General features: G+C 59.3%; 1 protein-coding gene across 1 annotated transcript in view; it reads right to left on the bottom strand.

Annotated features, from left to right (window-relative positions):
• Window positions 1-23,480, bottom strand: part of VWC2 (von Willebrand factor C domain containing 2) — a 41,088-nt gene extending 17,608 nt beyond the window's left edge. The window contains exons 1-4 of the mRNA XM_036247398.1: window positions 23,413-23,480; window positions 22,887-22,935; window positions 20,883-21,680; window positions 4,103-4,232 (exon numbers count right to left, since the gene is read on the bottom strand). Coding sequence (XP_036103291.1) covers window positions 4,103-4,232; window positions 20,883-21,680; window positions 22,887-22,935; window positions 23,413-23,480 — 1,045 coding nt within the window. The remainder of the gene's footprint in view (window positions 1-4,102; window positions 4,233-20,882; window positions 21,681-22,886; window positions 22,936-23,412) is intronic.
• Window positions 23,481-23,953: the final 473 nt, after the last annotated feature.

Genomic DNA, 23,953 nt, shown 5'->3' with positions numbered 1-23,953 from the left:
TTATGATCTTATCCTGCTCTTTGAAATACAAAGGAGAGTAAATAGGAAGAAACAACTCTAATTCTTGGCCAGTGCTTCTCATGGTTTTCCCGTGAACACGCTCCTAATCATTGGAATTCTCAGCACTTATCTTAAAATGTTATATGTTTTCTGTTCAGCTGGTGTGGCTCAGTGGCTGAGCATCGATCCTGCACCAAAAGGCCGCCTGTTCGATTCCCGGTCAGGGCACAGGCCCGGGTTGTGGGCCCGATCCCCAGTGGGGGGCATGCAGGAGGCGGCCAGTCCATGTTCCCTTTCATCGATGTTTCTATCTTTCTCTCCCTCTCCCTTCCTCTCTCTCTAAAATCAATAAAGGAAAAAAAAAAATGTTCTATAAGTTTTCACTTTCTTCCAAAAGCCAGCCGCAGTTACCTCTGGTGCAATGACGCTGTGGACAACTGTCATGAAGCGGCACAGATGAGGGAGGTCTGCTCTCATTACCATCCGGGCCCAGCGCCTCGGGAACATCCTGTCCTCTCGGGCACGCTGAGCCCCTTCGAGAGTCATAGCTAAGCCCGACAAGGCCCCCTCCTCTGTGGTGACCTGCTCAGCTGAGAGCAAAGGTCCTCCGACCTCTGACACCCACAGGGCAGCTGGGACAGGGTCGCCGAGTGGGACAGGGCTGTGAACCCCACCTCTGCCCCCGTCACCAGAGAAAACAGGAAGTCCTGAAGGTCAGTCTGACACCCACTGCCGGTATCACTGGGAAGAAACAAAGACAGCGCCACACAAACACCCACGTACCGGAAGAGAACCCTCGGGAGTTTGGTCCGTGGCGTCCACAGGGCGAACACGTCATGGCGCCGTGGACTTGTGGTTTTATTCCCACTCCGGGCAGCCTCTGTCTCGGCTGCTGCAGCCGCGATGTAAGTGGCGCGGGCAGCTGGTGGCCGAGCAGCGCTTGTCCCTCGGTCGGGAGACAGTGCCCTTCAATGCTGCAGGTCAGGACACCGGCGTGCGCGGGGCCAAGGCCAGCTCACTGCGGTCAACGCCGAAACCCTCGCGCTGCACCCGAGCCGTCTGCCCGAGCCTTTAATTGCACATGAAGCATCGTTTTGCTGCCCTATAATCGGTGATCCGTCAGACATGCCATTGTTTTCTCTGTAAACACTGCGTGTGAGCGGCATGGACGGGCTGCCGCAAATTCTTCACCGACCCCGTCAGTGACTGCAGAGCACCCCGCTCCGAGAGAAACGGTTTTCATCTCTCAAGCCAACATTTTGCTAAGGATTCCACGCACAGTTCGCTCTTTCAAGGTCAGAACACTACCAGACACAGCGGAAAGCCCAGGTCCAGCCGGTCGAGCGTTTATCACAAGACTTCCCGGCGCGTACGTGACTGGACACGCTGACGTTTATTTCTAGCTGTGGTCCTGAAAACTTGAAGTGGCAGATGTTTTGATATCACGGGATCAAACCTTATAATACAAATCCTTCTGTAATCTGTAATCCTTCTTGAATCTAGTTTTAAAAAAACCATTCATCCTGCTCCTAAGAGTCTCTAATGTGTTGCCCCCTAAATCCCGCTTCCACGGTTCCTCAGAGCGCAGAGCCAGTGGGGGACCCACCACCTCCTCTCCCCCAAACCATCTGTGCACGGTGGGAACAGCCCGTCAACCTCAGAGCAGACCGTCCAGATACACACTTTACTTTGGGACGTTTTTCGCTTACTCACCAAGTAAAATGACATCTTGAGGACAAACGCCGAGTACAAACGGGAACGCACGAGTTTAAATCCTTACAAGTGTTAACACACCCACGGACGATAAAGGATTAATTCCAGTAATTTCTAAACATAGCTCTCGGACTCTAGGCTGAGGGCTTCTATCCAGTGAGCAAAAAGAAGGCAAAGAAGCCTCGAAGTGTCCTCAGCGGGTTCCACGCTGGTGAAGTGAAGGGAAGGGTCCCGTGTCCAGTGGGAAAGCCAATGAGTACATAGACGGTGTGGGTGATGCGCGCAGATGGGACAGAGGGAGCAAGTGGTCAAAGGAGATGCGCAGACTTGGCAAAATGTTAGCAACGGGGAACTGGACCGACGGGTGTACCACTGCTCATTGCACACTTATTTCAACCTGTCTGCAGACTTAGAACTTTTGTCAAGTTTGGGGGTTGAGTCAATCCTCAGGGATTAGAAGCACGTCTTCCCATCTCTGTGAACACCCAGACAAGGACTGTCGATCAAGAGCCAAAGCTTTGTTTCCTACGGCGACGGACAAGAGAACACGCAGCGTCTCGGATCTGGAGGGTGCCAAGTGTGTGAGCAACCGCACACTAAACACCCTTTGATCTGAAGAGAGGCTGTTTGTCCATTGCCGTCCCGACAGCCCACAGGCACCGCCGGGCCCCTCTGCAGACCCCTCCATCGCAGGGGGCCACCGCTGGGCTCCCCTCGGCTTCTCCTTCCCTCCCCCAAGGCGTTTTCCTCCTCAGTCCTGACAACACGAGCAAAGGAAACAGATTTCCCTCCACCCCACAGCCACTGCTGTGACTTTATTTATTATTATTATTATTATTATTATTTTGGTTAACCCTCACCTGAGGACATTTTTTCATTGATTTTTTTAAATAGAGTGGAAGAGAGGGAGAGAGAGAGAGAAACATCGACTGGTTGCCTCCCACACAACCCTGACTGGGACCAGGGATTGAATCTGCAACGCAGGTACATGCCCTTGACCAGAACTGAACTCGAGACCCTCCCGCCGTGGGCCAGTGCTCTAGCCCCTGAGCCACACCGGCCCGTGCGTGACTGTGTTTAAAGAGCCGAGTTCATGATGAAAGGCTTGTTCATCCCCAGGGGATCGCCCCTCGCGGCCCTTCTTCATCCTTCGTCCACACGACAGCACTGCCAGCCCCGCAGGCAGTGGCCCAGGTCACCTGACACGGTCCACGGATATTCCGTGGACTGCACACCACGGCTCCAGCTACGTCCCTGCTCTCTGACCTCTGACACAGGGGCTCGCCCATCCTGCCTCCACAGAAGCTTCGCTTTCTCTTCTATTGGTTCATTTCAAGGTTTTTAAACTCGTGGTGAAATGTGGGTGCCCTGGTGGACCTGGCGGAAGGGGTCTCTGCTGCCTCACACCCCGGACAACGTCGATGGGCTCGGCTGCCGGGTCTCAGAACTGCCTTGGACACTCCTCACGGCCTGACGCAGCCACCCACCACTTACAAGCCACGTCGTGGGGCTGCCAGCGTGGCCCGGCCACCTGCGTCTGAGGACTGACGCCCCACGGTTAGCCCGCGCTCTCTGACACGCTCGGGCTGGGGGCTGCTGTCATGTTCCTGAGCCAACCCGTGGCTCCGCCGTGAGTCTCCGCGGCAGGCTGGGGCCGTGCAGAGATGGCCCCTTCCTCTGGCTACGGGAAGCTTCATGTGCTGGAAGACAGGGCCGCACGCTTCGCTGGTGCCCTCGGCTGCTCTGCCCACCTGCCCTCCGGGGCGTCATTCCTAAGCCGCTCTTCCCGGGAGACGCCGGGTCCGCACACCCTCAGGCCGGGGCGGGCACTCAGAGCAGAGGCGAGTCTCGTGATCCGGACGGGGACGCGCCGCCTTCATCCGTCACGGCCAAGGGCGCCCCGCGTCCTGGTGAGGGGCGGACAGGGCCTGGGTCTGCCGCGGGCTCCCTGCAGAACGAGGAGGTTCTCCGCCTGCCCAACTGGCTTATGAAAAATATTCAATTACGTCTCAAGTTTTAATTTGCTTTGTAATGAAAAGTAAATGAGCCCAGCATGTTTGATGTGTCTTGCAAAGGGAAGAACTGCTTTGCAAGAACAAACAAAGTTAAATGAAAAGAAATGACTGTCCTCCACAGTGAAAATGGACTTTCTCCCCACAGAACTTCGGGTCCGTCAAACACGGTGGACAAGAGAACAGCCTGACCACAGAGCAGCTCCCGGCGGCCTCGGGGCCGCAGGTCACAGGGACGCGCACCTGGGTGTGTGGACGCGCACACCCCAGCTCGCACAGCCACACACCTGTCATGTGCCGTGAGGTCAGCGCAGAACTCGTCTGGGGACAGCGGGGCGCACGGAGGGGCGGCCGCCGTCGACGAGGGTCCCACGTACCGTTTTTGCAGATCGGGCAGCACTGGTCGGGCTCGTACACGGGGTCCACACACTCCGTCTGGGGACAGGCGGACACTGAGCACAGGACCTCCCCGGTGGCCTCGCAGCGGCACCTCTCGCACGGAGACACCTGGAACACAAGCCCACGGTCAGGTGGCACGTCCACCGTCCTCACCATACGAACACGTCTTCCTTCCCCCGATCGTCTGTGACGACATCCCTGTGTTCTGGGAATCTAAAAAGTCTCCAGCCAAGTGGTTTTCCGTGTGGACACGGGCCTGGGGCTGGCGGCCCCCGGGGTCTAAGCACAGGCCGGGCCCAGGTTCCTCTCCCCTCCCAGCTCCAAGCAGAGAGCTGTCTTTTCGTGACCCACATACTGAGGTTTCTCAAGTAAGGCTTTTGTTTGTTTAAATGTAAACAAATAGCACGTCCTGCAGAGTTCTTGTCCGACCACTCACCTTGCAGACAAACCCCTTCTCCACAGTCCTGCCAAGTGCCACCCGAGCTAGCCCGGGACCCCGGAGCCTGACTTGGGAAGACGGTGGACAGGGGGAGGGAGGGGAAGCTGTCAGAGCCAGGCCCCCGCCAGGAGTTGTCTGACCTCACGTTGCTCTTGGGGCGACTAAAATACACCTGCTACAATTATGGGCTGTTTGCTGATAGGGGGCGGAGCCTCGGCGGCTCCGGGCAGGCTGCGGGGCTCACCTTTCCTAAGAGGGGGGCTCCCGACTCCAGTGCACGGGGCTCCCCTGGCCTCCGACGCCTCCCGCAGCTCGTCCCCTCCCGTCACCAGGCTGACTGCTCCTCGGACACTGGGCTGCAGCTCCCACTCCTGTCCTTTGCCGCCACTGCCCCGGTCCTACCCTTCGGATCATTCCAACCAAGCGAAGGGCCGTTCCTGGAAAGGCCGCCCCCTGCCACCGGACTCTCCACGGGACTCGGAGGGTGAGGCACGGGGCAGGGCGCGACGGGGACGGTTTATCTGCAAGCTGCCAGCGGAGTGGTTTTTCACCCCTTCGACCCGGGACCCAGTGAGCAGAAGCAGAGCTGTGACAGGGGACTATGGGTTTGAAGAGACCGTGGAGACGGAGGGACCACATCAAGCTGTTTCCGGGCAGGGAGGCCCTGGCGGACCTGCGTTCTGCACCCGTGACACTCGAGGGGGGAAGACACAGACAGCACGCAGGGCTCTTCCTCCGTGTACACGGCGCGGACGGTGAAAACTGAACTCGCCGCTGCATGGCCTGTCCCTTCATGAAGCAGAGGTCAGTCTGTACGGGGAGGCGTGTTTCTCAAGCACCAACGCCCACCTGGGGTCCTGCCTCGGCTGGCGGCCCTCAGTCGGAGCTGCCATCTGGTGACAGGATCCTGCCCAGGACTGAGTCACCTGCTAAAGACCCTCGGCCTCCAGTCCCAGGACCTGGAGTGGCCCCAGTCCCAACCTACAGACCCCTGCCTGGGCCCTGCCCCCTGTGGGTGTCGGGTCCCAATCCAGCTTCACCCGATGCTCTGCCAGGACGTCCGGGCCTCGCAGCCAGAGGACACGCCAGCTCCTCCCTGCAGACGCCGCGGCCTGCAGCCCACCACGCCCGGGGCAGCTGGCCTCCCTGCTGCCTGGCTCCGGAGGCTCGCTGGACTCACCGGGTGTGGACGCAGCTCAGACACGTGCTCCGGGCCGTCTCTGGTGTCAGCGCGGGAGCGGTCGCCTCCCTGCCCCCCTTTGCCCCACTCAGCACTCGCCGGTGTAAAGTGTGGTGAGCCGGCAGCCACCACGGCAAACCCAGTTCCAGTGCCCCCAGCTCTGCACCGTGGGCACCCTTCACGCAGGCTCTGCTCGGTGAGCCCAGTGGGGTGCCGCAGGGGGTCCTGGCTCATCTCACCTCTGCACAGGGGTGGCCGGCCCGCCCGCACGGCGCAGACGCAGGCAGCCGACTCCGCCCCGAGGACGCTGGTGGGAGGGCCGCCCGCTCACGGACACGAACTCGGACTCGTTAGAGCCCACTTGCCGCTCTGACTGAGTCAGGTCTGAGCGACCCCACGCTGAGAGCCCCCACCAGCTCAGGTGGCACGATGCCTCCTGACACCCGTGCTCGGGGTCCCGCTGTGGACGCTGCAGGGGAGCACGCCCCGCCAGTGCCTGTGTCTGGGGTCGGAGGACACACCCTTCTCTTCTCCCAGACGTGCCCTGTCCCCCGAAGAAATGTAACGAGGGGTAACCTAACCCGTCAGCAGATGCCACCACGTGTGACATGGCAGCCCTTCCCACAGAGACGCCCCTCCTTGCTCCTCTCCACTTACAACCCCAGTCGTGTGCCGACAGAATTGGGGTGCACAGCCTAGAGGTGCACTTGGCATCTGAGGGAAAATACCCACTCTCGAGGCGCCCACTATGTACCAGGGGTCAGGGGTCATGCTGGGTAAAAGGAACACGGGGTCCTCAGGACAGGGGGGGAGGGAGGACGCTCTGTGTCGTTCATGCATCACGGTCCCTGACGCCAGATGGACCCTCCACTTCCGCCATTTTTCACGAAGGTGAGAACACGGATGAACACTTGCGGGGGGCAGGGGTGAGGGGTGGGGGGCAGGGGGCAGGAGGAATCTGGGCAATAGGCTGAGGGCCTGGACCTAACCTCAGACCCAGGACCTCTGACCTCAGACCCAGGCCTCTGACCTCAGCTGCAGGGTCTCTGACCTCAGGGGCAAGGTTGTAGTTTGTTCCCGGCCCTGGTTGGGGTCGTGTGGGGGGCGACCACGCGATGTGTCTCTCTCATGCTGATGTTTCTCTCTCTCTCTCTTCCCCCCTCTCTCCCTCCCGCTCTATCTGAGGATAAATGCAAAAATGTCCTCGGGTGAAGATAAAAAAAAGAGTTAGACCCTGTAATGCTCGTAATTCTATACGTGTTTGCATCACACGAATATCCGCTTCCAGGGCTGTGAAGGAAATATTACATTTATTTCTAAACAATTAAGCAAGAACAGGCAATATGATTTACAGGGGAAACAATTCCGAAATGCAACATGAGACCTACACAAATGGATATTGATTAAACCAAGTGCCTCGGACATCAACTGGGGACACCAAGGCCTCAAAGACTGGGAAACTCCAAAGACACCGAGACGCTGGCAGTGTTGGGGACCAAGCCCTTCCACACCAGGGAGCTGCTCGGACCGGCAGACCTGCTCGTGCGAGTGCATTTGGGCTTCGTTTGCACATTTGACCCCTCACCTGTCATGTGCCCCGTGACCTCAGGTCAGAATGGAGTTGCTGCACAAACCACCCGCCCACCGCCCACGGGAAGAGCCTCTGCCTGGCCCTGGGGAGGGGCAGCCAAAGTCATTGCCACACTTTGGCACCAGGTGGCGAAAGCGTCCTTCCCAGCGGCTGAGTCTTAGCAGGGCCCTTGGAGGGAAGTCACCAAGTCCCCTTCCAGGGAAGCGGCTGGCCTCTGACAACCCGGGGCTGCCTGAATTGGGAGCAGGAGGGGACCCAGGCGCCAGGCGTCCACCCTGCTTGTTCACAGAGCGAAAAGCACCCCCGCAGGGCTGGGCAGCTGCCGGGAATCCGCAGGGCAAGCCGGGCGGTGGGCTGAATGGGGGTCTGCTCAGACCCCGCCCCTGCCTGCAGGGATCTGTCCTGGCCACACTGCCCACGTTCAGCAGCCCCCCCAGTCCCCGCTGGAGGCCTGGAAGATGCTATGCAGGTCACGCTTCCTTCCCGACTGTCACCTCCAACTGCATCCCCCCCCCGCCCGCCCGCTCCAGGTTCTCACCTAAACTGTCTCATCCAACTAGCCGGAGGCATCTCAAAGCTCAGTCTCCAGACCAAAGCAGCAGGCCCAGCGGGATGGCAGGTGCCCTTGGGGCACCCTGCATTTCTTCCTCCTTCCCTCGGGGCCAGTGCAGCCCCCAGCCCCTGCCTGTGCCCCTCCATCCCCTCCAAGTGACCTGGTCACAGCCACCTCCCAGCCCCCAGCACAAGCGGCTGCCCCCAGCCAGAGCCTGCAGAGAGGAGGCTGCTGTTGTTCTCTTGGTCTTTTCCCACAGAAGGGATTTGCACACAAAGGCACGTAACTAAGAACCGTCAGCTCCCAGTCCCAGGAAGAAAGCAAGTCTGCGCTCACGCAGCACAGGAGCAGTGTGAGGACCCGACACCCACCCCTGGCGGCTCCCTGCTCCGCCCAGACCAACCTTCCTCCTCTGTGCTTTAGCCGGATGGAGCAAGGCCTCCGTGGAACAGCTCACCAGTCCTTGCGACTAACTCCGCAGACGAACGCCGACGGTGCGGGCCACCCAGGAGCGGGGAGCCGGCCACGTGTCAGGTTTCCGTGGTGGCAAACAGCAGAGGAGAACAAGCCGGCCTCTGGGCGGGAGACCGCGACCCGGCGGAGCACAGTCGGGCCACACGCAGCAAGCACACCTGCCTCCTGCCAACTCAGTGTGTGTCTCCCCCAAGTCCATGTGCTGACGCCCCAACTCCCAGTGTGGTGGCCGGTGACGCCTTTGGGAGGCTAATGGGAGCCGGAGGAGGTTATGGGGTGAGGCCCTCAGCGTGGAAATTGTGCCCCTACGGGAGGGGAGAGACTGCAGATCCCTCTTCCTCTCCACCCAGGAAGGCCCAGTGCAAGGGGAGAGGGTCCTCGGCGGAACCCCAGCACACTGCCGCCTCGATCCCAGACTTCTCGCCTCCAGAACTGTGAGGGGCCAATTTCTGTCCTCGAAGCCTCTCAGCCTCCAGCGTCTGTTACGACGGCCTGAGCTGGCTAAGGCACCCTGCACCCGGACTTTTGCCGTAGAATCAGATGTGCCACAGTGGGCCAGCCCCCGACCTCCACCCCCTGGCCGGCTGCCGACAGAGAGGACAGAGAGGGTGGAGGAACTTCGGGGGGATCCAGGGACCACAGGCCGTAGGCAGCCAGACTCAGGATCCAAAACAGGGGTGGGGGTGTCCGCTCACCTGGGAAACGGGCGAGTTTGGGTGGAGTTACACACGGGCCACTTTTCTCCTCCCTAGACTCCGAGCTTCGCCCTTGACGGAGGGACCTGATGTGAACGGGGCAGGCGTACCTGGAGCAGCCCCGGGGGAGAAGACAACTCTTCGTGTTGAAAGAATGGGGAGCCCTAAATCCATCTGTTTTAGAATCAGAGGTGAGGGTTAAAGACAAGCACTAGCTGCGAGAAAGAAACAGGCCTGTCCTGGCCGGTCTGGCTCAGCGGTTGGAGCGTCGGCCTGCGGTACAGAGAGACCCGGGTTTGGTTCCCGCTAAGGGCACGTACCTCGGTCGCAGTTTGTCCCCGGCCCTGGTGGGTTGTGCGAGTGGCAGCCACTCGATGTGTCCCTTTCACATCGATGTTTCTCTCTCTCTCCCTCCCACTCTATCTGAACAAAAAATGGGAAGAAAAAAAAATGTCCTCTGGTGAGGATAAAAGAAAAGAAAAAAAAGGCCTGATTTTCACCGAATATGATCAAAATGAAATGTCTTCCCCAGAATAGACTTAAAAGATGGGCGTGGGGGTGTGACGTGAGGATTGGGTCTCTGGGGGTCAGAAATGCAGGTTCTTTCAGGAACTCGACCAGTCAGAAAGCGAGATGTGATCTCGGTGCAGAAGAGGTGAGGACTGTGGCAGGACAACGCGCTGAACTGCCATGCGCCCTCTTCCCAAAGCATGCACATGCGTGCACACGCTCACACACATGTGCACAGCTCACACACGTGCGCGTGCGCACATGCTCATACACTCACACACACATGCATATGCTCGCACATACGTGCAAACGCTCACACACATATGCACAGCTCACACACGTGTGCGTGCACACATGCTCACAGTTACACACACATGCTCACACATGTGCACACGCTCACACACATGTGCACAGATCACACACGTGTGCACACATGCTCACACTCTCACACACGTGCACAGCTCACACACGTGTGCGTGCACACATGCTCACAGTTACACACTCACACACACATGCACATGCTCACACACACTCACACACGTGTGCGTGCACACATGCTCACAGTTACACACACTCACACATGTGCACACGCTCACACACATGTGCACAGATCACACACGTGCGCGTGCACACATGCTCACACACACTCACACACGTGCGTGCTCACACGCCGGAAGGAGCAGAACCACGCCGCTGGCTCCAGGTGGCCCTCCGTCATGTGAGACGGCAGTAAGACCCGCCGTCGTGAGCAGGGAGTCAGGAGACCAGCAGAGAAGTGAGTCGGCCTCCTTTGCCCGAAGCTGGTGGGGCCCCAGGAACAGGGCTCACAGTCCTCAGCTATAGAGGGGCTACTGGCTACACGGGCACCTGTCTGGACACCACCTGAGGTCAGAGCGCGGCTCCTCCTTGACGCTCCCTTCGGGGCATCCGCCGCCGATCACGGGCAAGCTCTGGCCGGGGCCGAGCAGGGTGGCACCTGCGGGCGGGCACCTTCCACCCACGTCCTCCCAGGCTGCAGTCACACGGGCCACCTGTGGCGTCCCCAGGCCGGGACGTCCTGTGCACCGCGGGGTCCCTCACCCCACAGGGACCCATCTTGTTCGCGCTGAGACGCCCAGTCGGCCTGGCCCCTGGGAGCTGCCTGCTGAAGTGTCACCAAGGAGCAAGGTGACCTTGTCTTCCCGGGGGCACTGGGAGCCAGCGGGAGGCGACCCGAGTGGAGAGGCTGACATCCGAGCACAGTTTATCCCTCGGGCCACCGGCGTCCCCGCTCCTCACAGGCCCGGCACAGGCAGCGGCCTTGTCAGAATCACTTCTGTCCCAATCCTCCTGCCCCTGACATTTCTGCTCCATGACAGCGCGGTTAGCGCCCAGCGGGTCCAGGCCACGGTGCTCAGGGCAGCCTGTCCCCGGCCAAGGCCCCGAGTCCCCACGTAACTCTTGACAATGCAGGGGTGTCATCAGGAGCAGAGCCGTGCCTCCTGCCACCGCCACGGAAATGAAGGGTGTGAGATGCGACTTGCTTGAAACTAATTTTACATGTTATTTTATTTTATTTTATTTTTTTATTTATTTATCCTTACCCGAGGACATTTTTTTCCATTTTTTGCACAGATAGAGTGGGAGGGAGAGAGAGGAAGAGAGAGAGAGAGAAACATCGACGTGAAAGGGACACATCGAGTGGCTGCCACCCGCACGACCAACCAGGGCCGGGGACAAACTGCAACCGAGGCACATGCCCTTAGCGGGAACCGAACCCGGGTCTCTCCGGACCGCAGGTCGACGCTCTAACCGCTGAGCCAAACCGGCCAGGGCTTACATGTTATTTTGTTCCAAGCCTCTTGAAACAAACATATTGAGTTACCTCTACCCAAAGGATGTGGAATCTGGAAGCAAAGTGTAAGTGAGACATTGTTTATGAAGCTGGGCCAGGGGACTAGAAATGAGTGTGCAGAGATGCCCCCCGGAAGGACCCCGTCAGGTGGAGCTGGTGTTGCTGAGTTCCTGAGCTGCCCAGTGAGTGAGGGTCAGAGAAGCCAGGGCGCGGAGAAGTCACTGGGGGGCCCTCGCCCAGGATGACTGGAGCGCGGGGCGTCTGTGACCAGCTGCCGTGGACACCTGGATGAGCCTTGGAGAATGTCCACCTATTTCAGACGTAGCCTAAGCTGAGCTGGACCCAGTAATAACTTCTTTTCAAGAAACATTTAAACGTTGTATTTAATGGGCTTGCCTATTGGTGTAAAGATAAAGTTTCCAACTCAAAAGTCAGTGCAAGACATACCAACCCCTGCAAAGCACAGAGACATCAGGCCCTCCAGTCGGTCATCGCCACGTGGAGACCCCCACCCCGGGTTTAGTCCAGTCAGATCAGCACCGGCTCCCGACATTGGCCCTGGGGGTTGCGCTGCACCCCTGTAGGATTTCAGCAGCATGCCTGACCTCTGCCCACCAGATGTCAGTAACATCCCCCAGCCCACCCCAGTTATGACAACCGAACGTGTCCTCACACACTGCCGAATGCCCCTGCCGGGCCAAGGAGGCCCCTGGGTGAGAAGTACCACACTGTGGTTTTGATCTGTGCCTTCCTGGGTCTGTGACTTTACTCCTGGGAAATGTGCCTTCTTCCCAATGTCACCCTTCAGCTGCATCTTCAAGTCACTTCAGTGAAGAGTTACGGGTGGTACGCTCTCTGTGTCCGTGACAATACCTTGTTCAGGCTGCTTCCTGTAAGATAGTTTGGCTGGGCACGTAAATTGGATTAACACGTACTTTCTCTTTGTTCTTAAAAGATGTTCTATTGTTTGGGCTTTTCTCCCGTGGAGACGATATCGGCTGACAACCTACTTACTGTTACTTTCCAGGTGGAGACTTTTCTCTGTGGTGGCTCTTAACATCCTTCCTTTGCCGTTGCTCGTTCGGAGACTTTGCCGAGATGCAGCGAGGTGTGGATACACGTCTATGGATCTTCTTTTAGACTCAGTGGGTTCCTGAATTAGACAAGAGTGGTCTTTCAGCTAGAAAGCCTGGGACACCCTCTCTCCAGTTCTTCCCCTCTCTCGTTCGGAATTCTCTGATGCGTGCCTGGGCTTTTGTCCCCGTCCCCGGCGTATCTGAACATCTCTTCCCGTGTTTCACCCAAGTGTCTACATCTCATTCTGGGTTGCGTCTTCAAATCCATCTGCTGGGTCCCTAAATTACTTATAATCTTTACCGAACTTGCCGTCATACCCTCCCATTGCATATCACTCCAATTATTATAGTATTCAATTCATGTACACAAGTTATGCTTCTTTTTCAACGTTGACTGGGGTTTGGATACACTCGTGCTGTGTGCCGTACATTTGACTCCTGCACGGGTTTCTTGATGTATATTAAATATTCCCTTGAATGCCCACTCCTGGGTAGATCAGACCGCTGTCCTGGCTGACTCTCGTCATGGAAATTCTATTCTGACGTCACAGTCTCTGGAACCCTCTTTGCGGGGTGCTGCGGGGCCTGGGTGGAGGTGTTTGCTCGGTCAGATACCCGCCTGGGGCTCCTTTAAACATAAATGACCCACGCGTATGGGCTGCACGCCCACAAACGGGCACACGCCCTCGACTCAGGGCGCACGCAGAGAAGACCCGGCAGTGGGAGGTGGCCGGGCCCGTCCAGGGAGGGCATCTGCCCACCGCTTCTCAGGCTCTTCAGGGAGATACGTCCTGATCGGATCTGACCGAAACCCAGGCCGTGGGCTTGTCGCATGGCTGGCTTCTTGTGTGAGGGCCGAGGGCCGGCGCAGGCCCAGCAGGAGCCCTCAGATGGCTCCCGCCGCAGGGCTGACTTTCCTCCCTGGGACACACCCTCTCCCTCGGCCGTTTCAGCTGTGCTTTTGAGAAGAAGAATGGCACATGATGACATCCGGCTCCCGCGCGCTCTGTGCCCGGCGGCTCTGCAGGCTGTCGGTCCCCCACGCTCCCAGGCCGGGGTGGTCCCACTGTGCTCACAGCAGCATCGTTCCAGCCGGGAGGGCGAAGCTGCAGAGCCTCGGGCGGCGAGACTTCCCGTCCCTGTGCCTGTCCAGGGGCCTCGGGCCTCGGGGGGACCCAGGGCGCCCCGGGCAGGTGCCTGGCATCATCCCTTCCTGCACATTCGAAAGGCACTCGGTGTCCTGGCTGCACCCCAGCGCCCGACAGAAATAGAATGCCAAGTAAATCAGCTGGCAGGGCGTCAGGCTGGCACCAGGGCCAGCCAGAGGGAGCCCAGCTGCGCGGGCAGAGCCGGGCCCTGCAGGGTGGCTCCCGGCGTCTCTGGCCTTTGCGGCCACGCACCGTTGCTGTTCGAGACACACTCCTGTCTGCTCCCCAGAAAGCCGCCCAGGACCCCTCTGTCACTTAGTAAGGACCCACAACAACAACAGAGTCCAGATGTGTGGCTTCCACCTGCCCCCCGGGTCCCTCGTGCCATGCCCTGCACACCCCACACACTCCAGGCCGCTGCCTGTCACCAGGGGACCCGATGGTCTCTCCCTGTATCTCCAGTCTCCAGACGGGTGCCTGGCACATAAATATCCAAAAACATATTTTGAATAAATAAATGCAAGAATGATTTCTTTTACAAAGTTTGAAACGCATCAGATTTGGAGACATCATCTGAGAAGGACATATTTCCGGGAAGACGCGGCCCCGAGGAGCAGCTCCCCGATGGCGCAGCCTGGCGGGCGGGCTTTCTGGAGACCAAAGCCGCGTGGGGGGCACACAACGCCCCTCCAGACCCGTGCTGACCCAGCAGCTGCCTCTCTGCTCAGAGCTGTGCAGGCTCAAGTTGCTTTCGTGAATGTCTCCCTGGCTTCTCACAACGTGAGGCCCGCAGGCCCCAGGATGACATGGTGCACGGCTCCAGCCCAGAGTCTTCGGCTGGTCCTACTCTGCCCTGGAAGCTCTGGGAGCTGAGTCCCCCACACTGGAGGGGGGGGCTCGACAGCTTGGGGCCCGGGCCTCAGCCTCCCCGACACGAGCTGCTGTGTGGTTTTGAAGGAGGCATCCCTTTCCTAAGGTGGCGTTTCTTTACCTGTGCACACGGAGACATTACACAGCCATGGGGCTCAGGGACCACAGCCAGTCACGCCCGGTGGCCCTGTGGTCAGCTGGAGACCAAGCGCCCTGCTAAAGAGACAGTGTGGCTCAGCTTCGGCAGGTGGCTGTCACCTGGGGACCATCAGTGTTTCACAGGAATCGGGCGACCCGGGGATTTCTGTGAACCCCTCATTTGCTAAATATCTGTGCACGTCAAACAAATGGCTCACGGGCTGGGAGCCAAGCAGAACACAGTCTTGGGCTGGAGCTGGTTCTCGGGCCACCAGTCTGTGCCCTCCCCCCGTGGACCTGCTGCTCCCCGAGGTTGTGGCCCCCTCTGGAGATTCGGTGCACCCTTGCTGGAGCCGTCCCCCACTGGAGTCGTCCCCCGCGCCCTCGGGGAACTCCTGAACCACCGCTTCTGTTCTCACGACAGCTCAAGGTTTCACATTCTGGAGGCACAGATACGCATCTTGTCCTGATGGCTTGAGCCAAACAGGACCTAAATCCACAGAGAGAAACACTGAACTGCACAGACCCAGTGTGTACTGGACACACGTGCACTCACGTGACCCAAGCCTGCATGAGTGTCCCTCCTCCGGGGACCGGGATTCTCTTGGCCACACTTGGTCACCGTGTGATGGGAGACAAGGCGGTGCGGTTGGCAGTGCATGATGTCAGAGTCCAGCCGGCTCACTCACATCCCGGCACCGCCACTGGCCAGCTCACGGACTCTGATCTGGTTGCTTAAGTGATTTGAACCTTGGTTTTCTCTCCTTTAAAGTAAAGAAAATACTGCCCCGCTGGTGTGGCTCACTGATTGAGCATCGACCCTGCACCAAGAGGTCGCCAGTTTGATTCCTGGTCAGGGCATGTGCCCAGGTTGTAGCCAAATCCCCAGTGGGGGGCGTGCAGGAGGCAGCAAATCGATGTTCTCGCTCATCGATGTTTCTATCTCTCTCTTCCTCTCCCTTCCTCTCTCTCTCTCAAATCAATAAAGAAAAAAAAAATTTTTTTTAATAATAAAGAAAAGACCAACTCATCAGTCTGTTGTGTAAATGGCCCCCAAAATGTGTAAGGCGTACAGATACTGAATAAATACTGCCGGCCTTCTTCCCATCGTGAAAGAGCAACCTTCATAGTGTTATCCCACCGCATCTGCCGACCAAACGCTGCGCCGAGCTGGACCACAGCAGTCACTCGGGCACCTCCCCCCCGGGCCTGGCGCACAGCCGGAAGGTCCAGGCCACGCAGACTCCCACTTTCGCTGCATTGTCCGTGTTCGAATGGCTTCCGACAGGAGGCAGAAACTGAGAAGTCCAGCATTTCAAGGTCTTCCTGGGAACCCACGCCAGCTCGGAGGCCACGGCCCAGCCTCAGACTTACCCAAGGAAGGACGCAGACCTTCCCGGGACGCTCCATGGACCGGCGGCCCTGACAGCTGACGGCGCTGTGTTCGGGGTGTCGCCCACAGGGTGCAGGCTCCGCCCACTGAAAACCTGGAGAATCCTGTCTTCCTCTTACCGAGGCTTCGTCACTTGGAATGAAGAACCATTTGGATGGAGCCTTTGATTCCACATTTCCCGTAAGATATTTTTGCACTAATTGTCTTCTAGAGACGCGATTTTGTGACGGGGTGAGTCACCCGTCCGACGCCGCCACCGTGGCCCCGGTTCTCCTGGATTCAGTGGTCCCAGCATTTCACCTGCCGCCTTCTGTTATCTCCACGTCAACAGTCCTCACGCTCTGAGAGAGCCCTGCACGCAGCACTTATTAATAATGCATTTTCTCTTTTCCCTCAAAGACGTGTACAATTGCCAATCAGAGCTCCCGATCGGCTGTGATAACCAGTGCAACACACTGAGCGGATATCACCCACCGACAGCCAAGCAAAGTGAAATTTCAGCTGTCCTGGCGGCCTTATCTCGGGGAGCCGCAAACATCCCACCCGCGTCCATAAAACACCGAGCGGGGCGGCACGCCCCCTTCCTGCCATCACCGTCCCCCGGGGGCCGGGATGCCCAGGAGGGGAACAATTCCTTTTGTTGCCCAAAATAGAATCATTGCTTATTAATGAATTTCAAATTTGATTTGCTGCCGGCCTGCTTGGTAGTCAGAGGGGGAGAATTAAAAACTCCTCAACAGAGCCTGTCAGTCGCCCGTGAGTTATGTAGGCCGCAAACTCCCAGTGACATCAGCCATGCACCCCAAAGTCGTGCTTAGGGTGGGGCCGAGAAGCAGAGGGCTCATGGCTGGGGAGCACCTGTCCCGGGCAGCCAGTTTGTCACCCATGGCTCCGTGCCTTCTTCATAAACGCTCCTGTCACAGTGACCGAGGCCCCTCTGACCACACTCCTCTTACAACCTGTGCCTGCCACCCTCTGCTGCAGGCCGCTCCGTGTGTCCCCTCCCAAGTCCAGACACTAGGCCCTAACGCCCCGCACCCCCGAATATGGCTGTATTTAGAGACAGGGCCTTTACAGAGGTGATTCAGTTAAAATGAGGTCATACAAACTGGCCCCCATCCAACATGACTGGTGTCCTCATGAGACAGGAGCTGAGGACACAGACACACACAGGGCGGGGACCACGTGAGGCACAGGGAGACCAGCTGTCTGCCCGCCAAGGAGAGGCCTCGGGAGGAACCTCAGCCTTGCCACACCTTGATCTCGGACTTCCAGCCCCCGGGGCGACGAAACAATACATCTCTGAAGGTTAAGCCATGTGGGCCCTCATACTTAGTGGCAAAGGAACCCACCCTAGGAAGCAGCCCCTGCATGAAAATGCCGTCCACTTACAAACAATGCAAACCAAGCAACAGACTTCCTTGTTCCAAGTTGGATGTCTTCAGGTACGGGGTGAAGAACTGGGCTGTTGGTACAGTTTGAGAGGCAGAGAAAATCCTACCGGTGGCCACGCTCTTAGCTGGATATACACAGTAAACTGCTCTCATCATCACAGGCTGCCTAATGGTATTTTATTTATTTATTTATTTATTTTTCCTCACCAGAGGGCATTTTTCCTTTTTCTTTTTTTTGCTCAGATAGAGTGGGAGGGAGAGAGAGGAAGAGAGAGAAACATCGACGTGAAAGGGACACATCGAGTGGCTGCCACCTGCATGACCAACCAGGGCCGGGGACAAACCGCAACCGAGGTACGTGCCCTTAGCGGAACCGAACCCGGATCTCTCTGGACCGCAGGCCGACGCTCTAACTGCTGAGCCAAACCGGCCAGGGCTCTAATGATATTTTGTTGCAGCAGCGAGTGAGGTCTTCTGCTGACATCTGGCTGAGATCGACCAGGCTGAAGTGGGAAGGTCACGAGGGAAGAACATGGAGCGATGGGGGAAGACAGGTGTGCAGTGCAGAGAAACCCGGGCAGAAGGGCAGCAAGCAGACACGTGCCCAAGGCAGGAGACGCACAAGAAGGCAGGGACCAAGTGCACTTCCCCCAGACCCAGGGCGAATGCCCAGCCTCCACCGCAACCTCCGCCCTTGGGAAGCAGGAAACAGGCTGCTGAGGCGCCTGCGTGCCTCCCCAGGAAACAGACCCCGACCAGCCTCCCTCTCCTTCCTGGCTGGGGAGGAAACTGCTCCCAGCTGGACCCCATAGCACCCCAGGGGGCGTTTCAGGCAGGAAATGCCTCCGTCTCGATTTTCCATCTACTCTGCGCCACGCACACCGCAGGCTCCGCGTTCTCGCGCTGACGCCCAGGAACCCCGAGCGGGCACGTGAACGGTGGTTGCACCCGGGCACCTGGCATCCAACTGCTCTCCATTTCCCAACCCACAGAGCCCTTGGGCTCACAGCTGACCCTAGACCCTCCGACATTCATCCTTCGACACCCCAAAGAAAGCACTCTCTCTTGACATGGAAGGGAACAAAAATACCGAGACGAACTGACACTAAGCCACACTAAATTAAGGCAATGCATGGAAATTTTCCCGACACTAACAGAAATGAACAAGCAGGAGATACACACACACACACACACACACACACGCAATGACATCATCACGCAGTTATACATACTGTAAGAGCAGGCATAGAATCAAAGACATGGAGCATCCCAGCTGGGCACCTCCTCCCAGCTGGTGACCATTGGACGGAAGTTAAGGACGAAGAGTCACTTAGATGAACCATGTGGGTAAGAGTCTAAACATAGGTTGACTGGCCCTTGACGTCTTCCCAAGACGGTGACCTTTCCAATCTCCCTGTTGCTGCTGTCTATCCTCTGCCATCTCCAGAGTTTAACACACCTTCTACCTATTGCCCAATCCTGAAAACAGGAGCCCAGTAAGAGGCCCCCTCCCCACCCCCAAAGCGGCCCCGGGGCATCGGGCGCTTGGCAGTGCATACTGAGCAGGAGTCTCGGGTCTTCCTTCTACCTGTGATCTCGGGTGGACACAGCTGCTCTGTGACGCGTTTGGTGTTGTACATCAAAACCCTGACAGTACCTCAGCCTTCCTCGTGGGGCACTTTGAAGAAATGACGGTGGAACGCCATACGGTGCAGCTATAAATGTTAATAATTAAAAATAAGCCACTTGTCTTTGATCTGAGAACACTTAGATTTTCTTATGAGCCTACGTCTCAAGAGAATTGTTCTGTCGGGTCTGTGCCTCCCGCCCTGTCCCAGGCCAGGTGGCAGTCCCTCCTCGGGCTCCACCAGAGCCGTGGCCAGTTCAGCCTCTGCCGTACCCCCAGGTCTGGGGAGGCATCTGCCCAACTCCCCAGCAGTCCCCGAGCAGTCTGAGGACAGGGGTCCTGACTTGCTCACGCGTGTGCTCGGGGCCTGGTTCATACGAGTTTCTCATCAAAGTTTTCTTTGTCCCTCCAAGGGCTGAAGCCAAGAACTGTGGCTCCAGCTCCCATGAGCCTCCGCAGCAGCTTGGCTCCTTATCTTGCAGCAAAAAGAGAAACCCAGAGGGGACGTGGGCTGTGACCTTGTCATGTGGCTGGTGAGCTGCAAAGCCAAAATGGAAACTTGTGCTTCCTGACTCTCACTCACAACACGTTTTCTACACTTGTTCGTCATCTGCAGGCCCGTCCTCTGGCTTCCTGTTTCTGCACCACTCGGGAGTCAAGCCTAACCCTCCCTACAAGCAGTCACATCCCCGGCAAACCCGCATCTGCATTTCTCAGTGGCTGTGTCCTGGGGAGCCAGCGGGATCCCTCTCCAGCTGCCCTTCCTGCTTGGCTCTGGGGGCTCTGGGGTCCAGGATCCCTTCTGCCACCCAGGACATCGCTGGCATTCCCAGTCAGTGGGCCAAGTCCCGGCAGGCCATGGGTTGAGCCGACCTTGGGGGTTTGGAAAGACTGAACAGTGTGCCGGTGTCTCCCAGGCCCACTAATGGAGAGTCCGGGCTTTTCCGGTCCATGTGGGCCCAGCGCATGCGTCTCTGTCCTAACCAGCGCCCCGAGGGGCTGCGCTCTGGGCTCAAGCTGAGTGCAGGGGGCCAAGGCATGCACCTGAGGGTAGAACTGCTGAGGTGGGCACTGGCCGCTCCGGAACTGCTGCGTGGCCTTCACCACATTATTTAAATATTCTGTGTCTCAGTGTCCTCTTCTCCATAAACTGGAGATAACAGGCAATATTCCACTTACAGCTGGTATGAGGTTTAACTAAGTTAAGGTAGGTTTGAAAAGCAGCCTGCAGGCTGCCACACCAGTGCTGGTAACCTTGTAACTAGTACTCATCTAAAGCAGAACACTTTTACCCAAGAACTGGCTCCTTGGTTTTTGCCAACCACCAAGTTTGGGCACCCAATGAGCAAACATTTCCTCTTAATTTTCGCAATCTCCGCACGATGCCCCAACACAAAATCTAGGGAAATGGCTTATTTACATGAATCGTCTCCCTTAATAGGCTGTGAGCTTCGGAACACATGCCCCCAAGGCAGAGCGCATCACCCTGTGTTTGGAAACAGGTGGAGCATTTCAAAGGCCACACTTTCAGAGGAGGAGCCACAGCTAATGTTAGAAGTACAGCCCCAAGGAGGTCTGGCCTGCCCCTTCAGAGCTGGGGCTTCGCTCTAAGGAAACCCTGTCGCGGGGGAGACAAAGGAATTAATGTCAAGTGGCCACATGGCTTCGGAAGATTCCCTGCGCACTGACACACAGAGGTGTGCCAGGGGGCGCGGCCCAGCGCGGTCCACCTCTGGGGAGCCAGGCGCCTCCTCGGCACAGTAGGGCGCACAGCGCTCAGGGCGGTCGCCCCCTTCCTGGGAGGTGCCCAGTCGCCCGCGGGCGCTGGCCTCTTACCACGAACTCCTCCAGAGTCTGGTAGGTCTTGCCCCGGAACTCGCAGTAGTTCTTCCTCTCCTTGCACTTCGGGCAGCACTGGCTCGTGTCGACGTGGAGGCAGCGCGGGTGCAGCCGCGGGCACTCGGGCTGCGCGCACAGCGGGCCCTCCTCGGTGCACAGGCACGGGCAGGCCGACGGGCCGGGCGCGAACTTCTCCCCGATGGCGTACACGAAGCCGCTCTCGTCCACGCAGCCCTTGCCGCGGTAGTCCGGGTAGGCGTACTCCTCGGGCGGCTCCGTCGCGGGCGCCGGGTCCGGGCCCGCTACGTCCTGGGCGGCGGCCGCCGGGGGCTCCTCCTGCGGGGTGTCCCCGCGGGGCCGGACCTGCAGGTCCCCAGCCTTGGCGCCCTCACCCTGGGTGGCCCAGGCCTGCTTCTGTTTGCTCCACGCCTCTCGGCCGGCAAGCCCACGGCCGCCCTTGCTCTTCCAGTCCCGGCCGCTGCCGCCCTCGTCCCTCGCCGGGCGCCCGAGCTCGCTCACCCTTCCCGGGCCGTCCCGAGACGCGTGCTCCCGCTTCTCCTGGCCCGGCTGGCCCGGCGCCTGGGCCAGCTTCTCCAGCGGGATGCTCGGGCTGCACAGAGCCACCATCAGGCAGCAGGTGACCAGGAGCGAACTGGACAGCGCGCCAACTGCCATCGCAGTGGAGCTGGGCACCCCTACCACGTCCCGGCGGGCGGGCGGGCGGGGAGCGCGGCCGAGGGGCGAGTCGCATTCACAGCCCGGGGGCGCGCCGCCGCCAGCCGGGAGCCGCCGTCCCTGTGGAGAGAACAGCAGCACAGCTGAGCCCCACGGCCCGCGCGCGCCCGGCCCCCACCCGGCCCCGCGCCGCCGGGCTCCCGCAGCGCTCCAGGGGGACCAGCAGGACCGCCTGTCCCGCGCCCGTGCCCAGCGGGGCTCCTTAGACATCACGACTTCGTGTGGACACGTACATGGAAGCGAAGTTCCAGAAAAACAGCCGCTGCAGCGTTTCTCACGTAGCCGTGATTAGCGGCGGAGATGGCCTAGGGCGGCTGGCGGAGCCCGGGAAAGCCGGGGCCGGGCCGCAGCCTCCCCTCCCCCCACCGGCAAACCTTGGATCGAGCCACATTACTGGGCTCCCAGGGCGCCCCTCCCTAGGTCCTGGCCGCACATTCCCCTAGGTTACCAAATGGAGAATTCCATTATGGACTTGGAGATGCGCGGCTGTGCTGGGAGCTAAGCGGGAACCCCACCCCCTCAACCCCGGGACCAAGGGGATGGAGCGAAGCTGCTAGAGCCCCATGATTCACCTCCAACAACTTTTCAAATGCATCCAGTACGGGTGGCAGACCCTGCTTCCCGCCCTCCTCCCCGGGTCCCCTGCCCAGGAGGGTGTCCCTGACCACCCCAGGCGGCGGGGTTGGGAATTCCGAGGGCTTGGCTCCCCCACTGGCCACGGAGCCAAGCAGGCTGCCCAGCGACCTGGCAGCGGAGAAAGAACCCCGCGCGGGCCGCAGCGCCCAGTCTTCCACTGGCTTCGTACCTAGGAGGGGGTCTGGGGGTGCAGAAGAGGTGCTAGGACCAGTGCCGAAGTGTGCGGTGGGGGGGCTGCGGGGGGGGGCGCGGGGCGGGGGTGAGTCCCTCTCACTATCCCTGTCCCCAAAGCCTTTCTAGATCCTAAAGTTTCTGCCGCCCAAAGGGGCCAAGAGAACCCTAGACGCGGAAACCCAGCCACCCTCACGCCCCCCAAATCCCACCACCCCAATTCCGCGCTCCAGCAGTCTCCCTCCCCCTCACGTGGTCTCCAGTGAGGCTTTGGTCATCCAAGCCCTCTGCTGGCTCCCAGCCCGGGCCCAGTGGACCTCGGCTGGGGCGAATCGCCCATATTTACAAACTTGGGGAGGAGGGAGTTCCTGCCGAGCTCCAGGGAGGCTGAACGGTGCCCAGGGAGAAGACAACCAACATGCACCCTCATCCCTGGGGTCGGGCGCCCAGCCTACATACATGATCGTAGGGCGCCGGCCAGACTCCGGGCTCGCGGTGGGCGCGGGGGCTGCAGCGGAGGGCGCAGCCCGGGTGCGCCAGCACCCATCCTCCGGGCGGCGGGGGACCGCGCCGGGCGCACCGCCGGAGAGCGCAGCCCGACCTGCGCGCTCCGCCCGGCGCGTGCACCCGGCTAGGGCGTCTCCGCGGGTTTGCTCATCACGCTGCCCGCGGCCAGCAGTGGCTGCCCCGACTAGCGTCAGTGCCCGCGCTGCCCTCCGCGGCTCATCCCCGGGGCTCCTGGTCCCGGCCAGACCTAGCTCCTCCCCTCCGGCGGCGCGGGGAGCTCTCCAGACCAGGCAGCTGGGAGCCGGGCAGCCGCGGCGCGTCAGAGGCGGGGACGGCCGGAGCGCGGAGGGCGGGCGAGAGGCTCCAGGAAGCCCGCGCGCCCTTCTCGCCTGCGGCAGCCTCCTCCCGCTCCCGGCTCCCTCCGCCGCCGGGCTTTGGGGGTCCTCCACTTGCTCGGCTTCCGGAAGGCGAGACCCACCTGTCACTCTCGCGCGCGGCCGCGTCCCCCACTCCGCTGCCGGCCACCAGCCTGGCCAAGGCTGCCATTCTCCTTCCTTCCCTGTCGCTCACTGACTTTCCACTGGATCTTCCATCTGGGCTTCTGTCTTTCTTTTCTTCTTTTCTTTGATGTCTTCCTTCCTAATGGGCCCCTCTGGCTCTCCACCCTGTGGACGGCTTGTTTTTGCCACCGCTGAAATCCTGAGCCACCCTGATGGATCTGCAATTGGAAGGCCGAGTTGGCTTAGCAGGCGGTCGGGAGTTTTTCCCTCTTTGCATTTACAAACTCAGAGGGGCCGACGCGTAAGAGCAAGAAACTCATAAAAATCCACAAAGCCTGCTTTCTGAATCGCTGCGAATCCCCCCCTCCCCCTCGGCTCCCCGTTCCTGCCCGCTGTCTCTTCTGCCACCAATAGAAACGTTCGTGATTCACTTTGTCAGAACGCCGGGCCCTTAAGCAGAGGCCCGTGTGGTTCGGATTTGTTTTTACGCTTTGGTTTGGTCAAGAACTGCGCTACTTT

Source organism: Molossus molossus, unplaced genomic scaffold, assembly GCF_014108415.1.
Source record: "Molossus molossus isolate mMolMol1 unplaced genomic scaffold, mMolMol1.p scaffold_m16_p_7, whole genome shotgun sequence".
Lineage (NCBI taxonomy): Eukaryota > Metazoa > Chordata > Mammalia > Chiroptera > Molossidae > Molossus > Molossus molossus.
The sequence above is the reverse complement of the archived record's forward strand: the minus strand, read 5'-3'. Positions and strand labels throughout refer to the sequence as shown.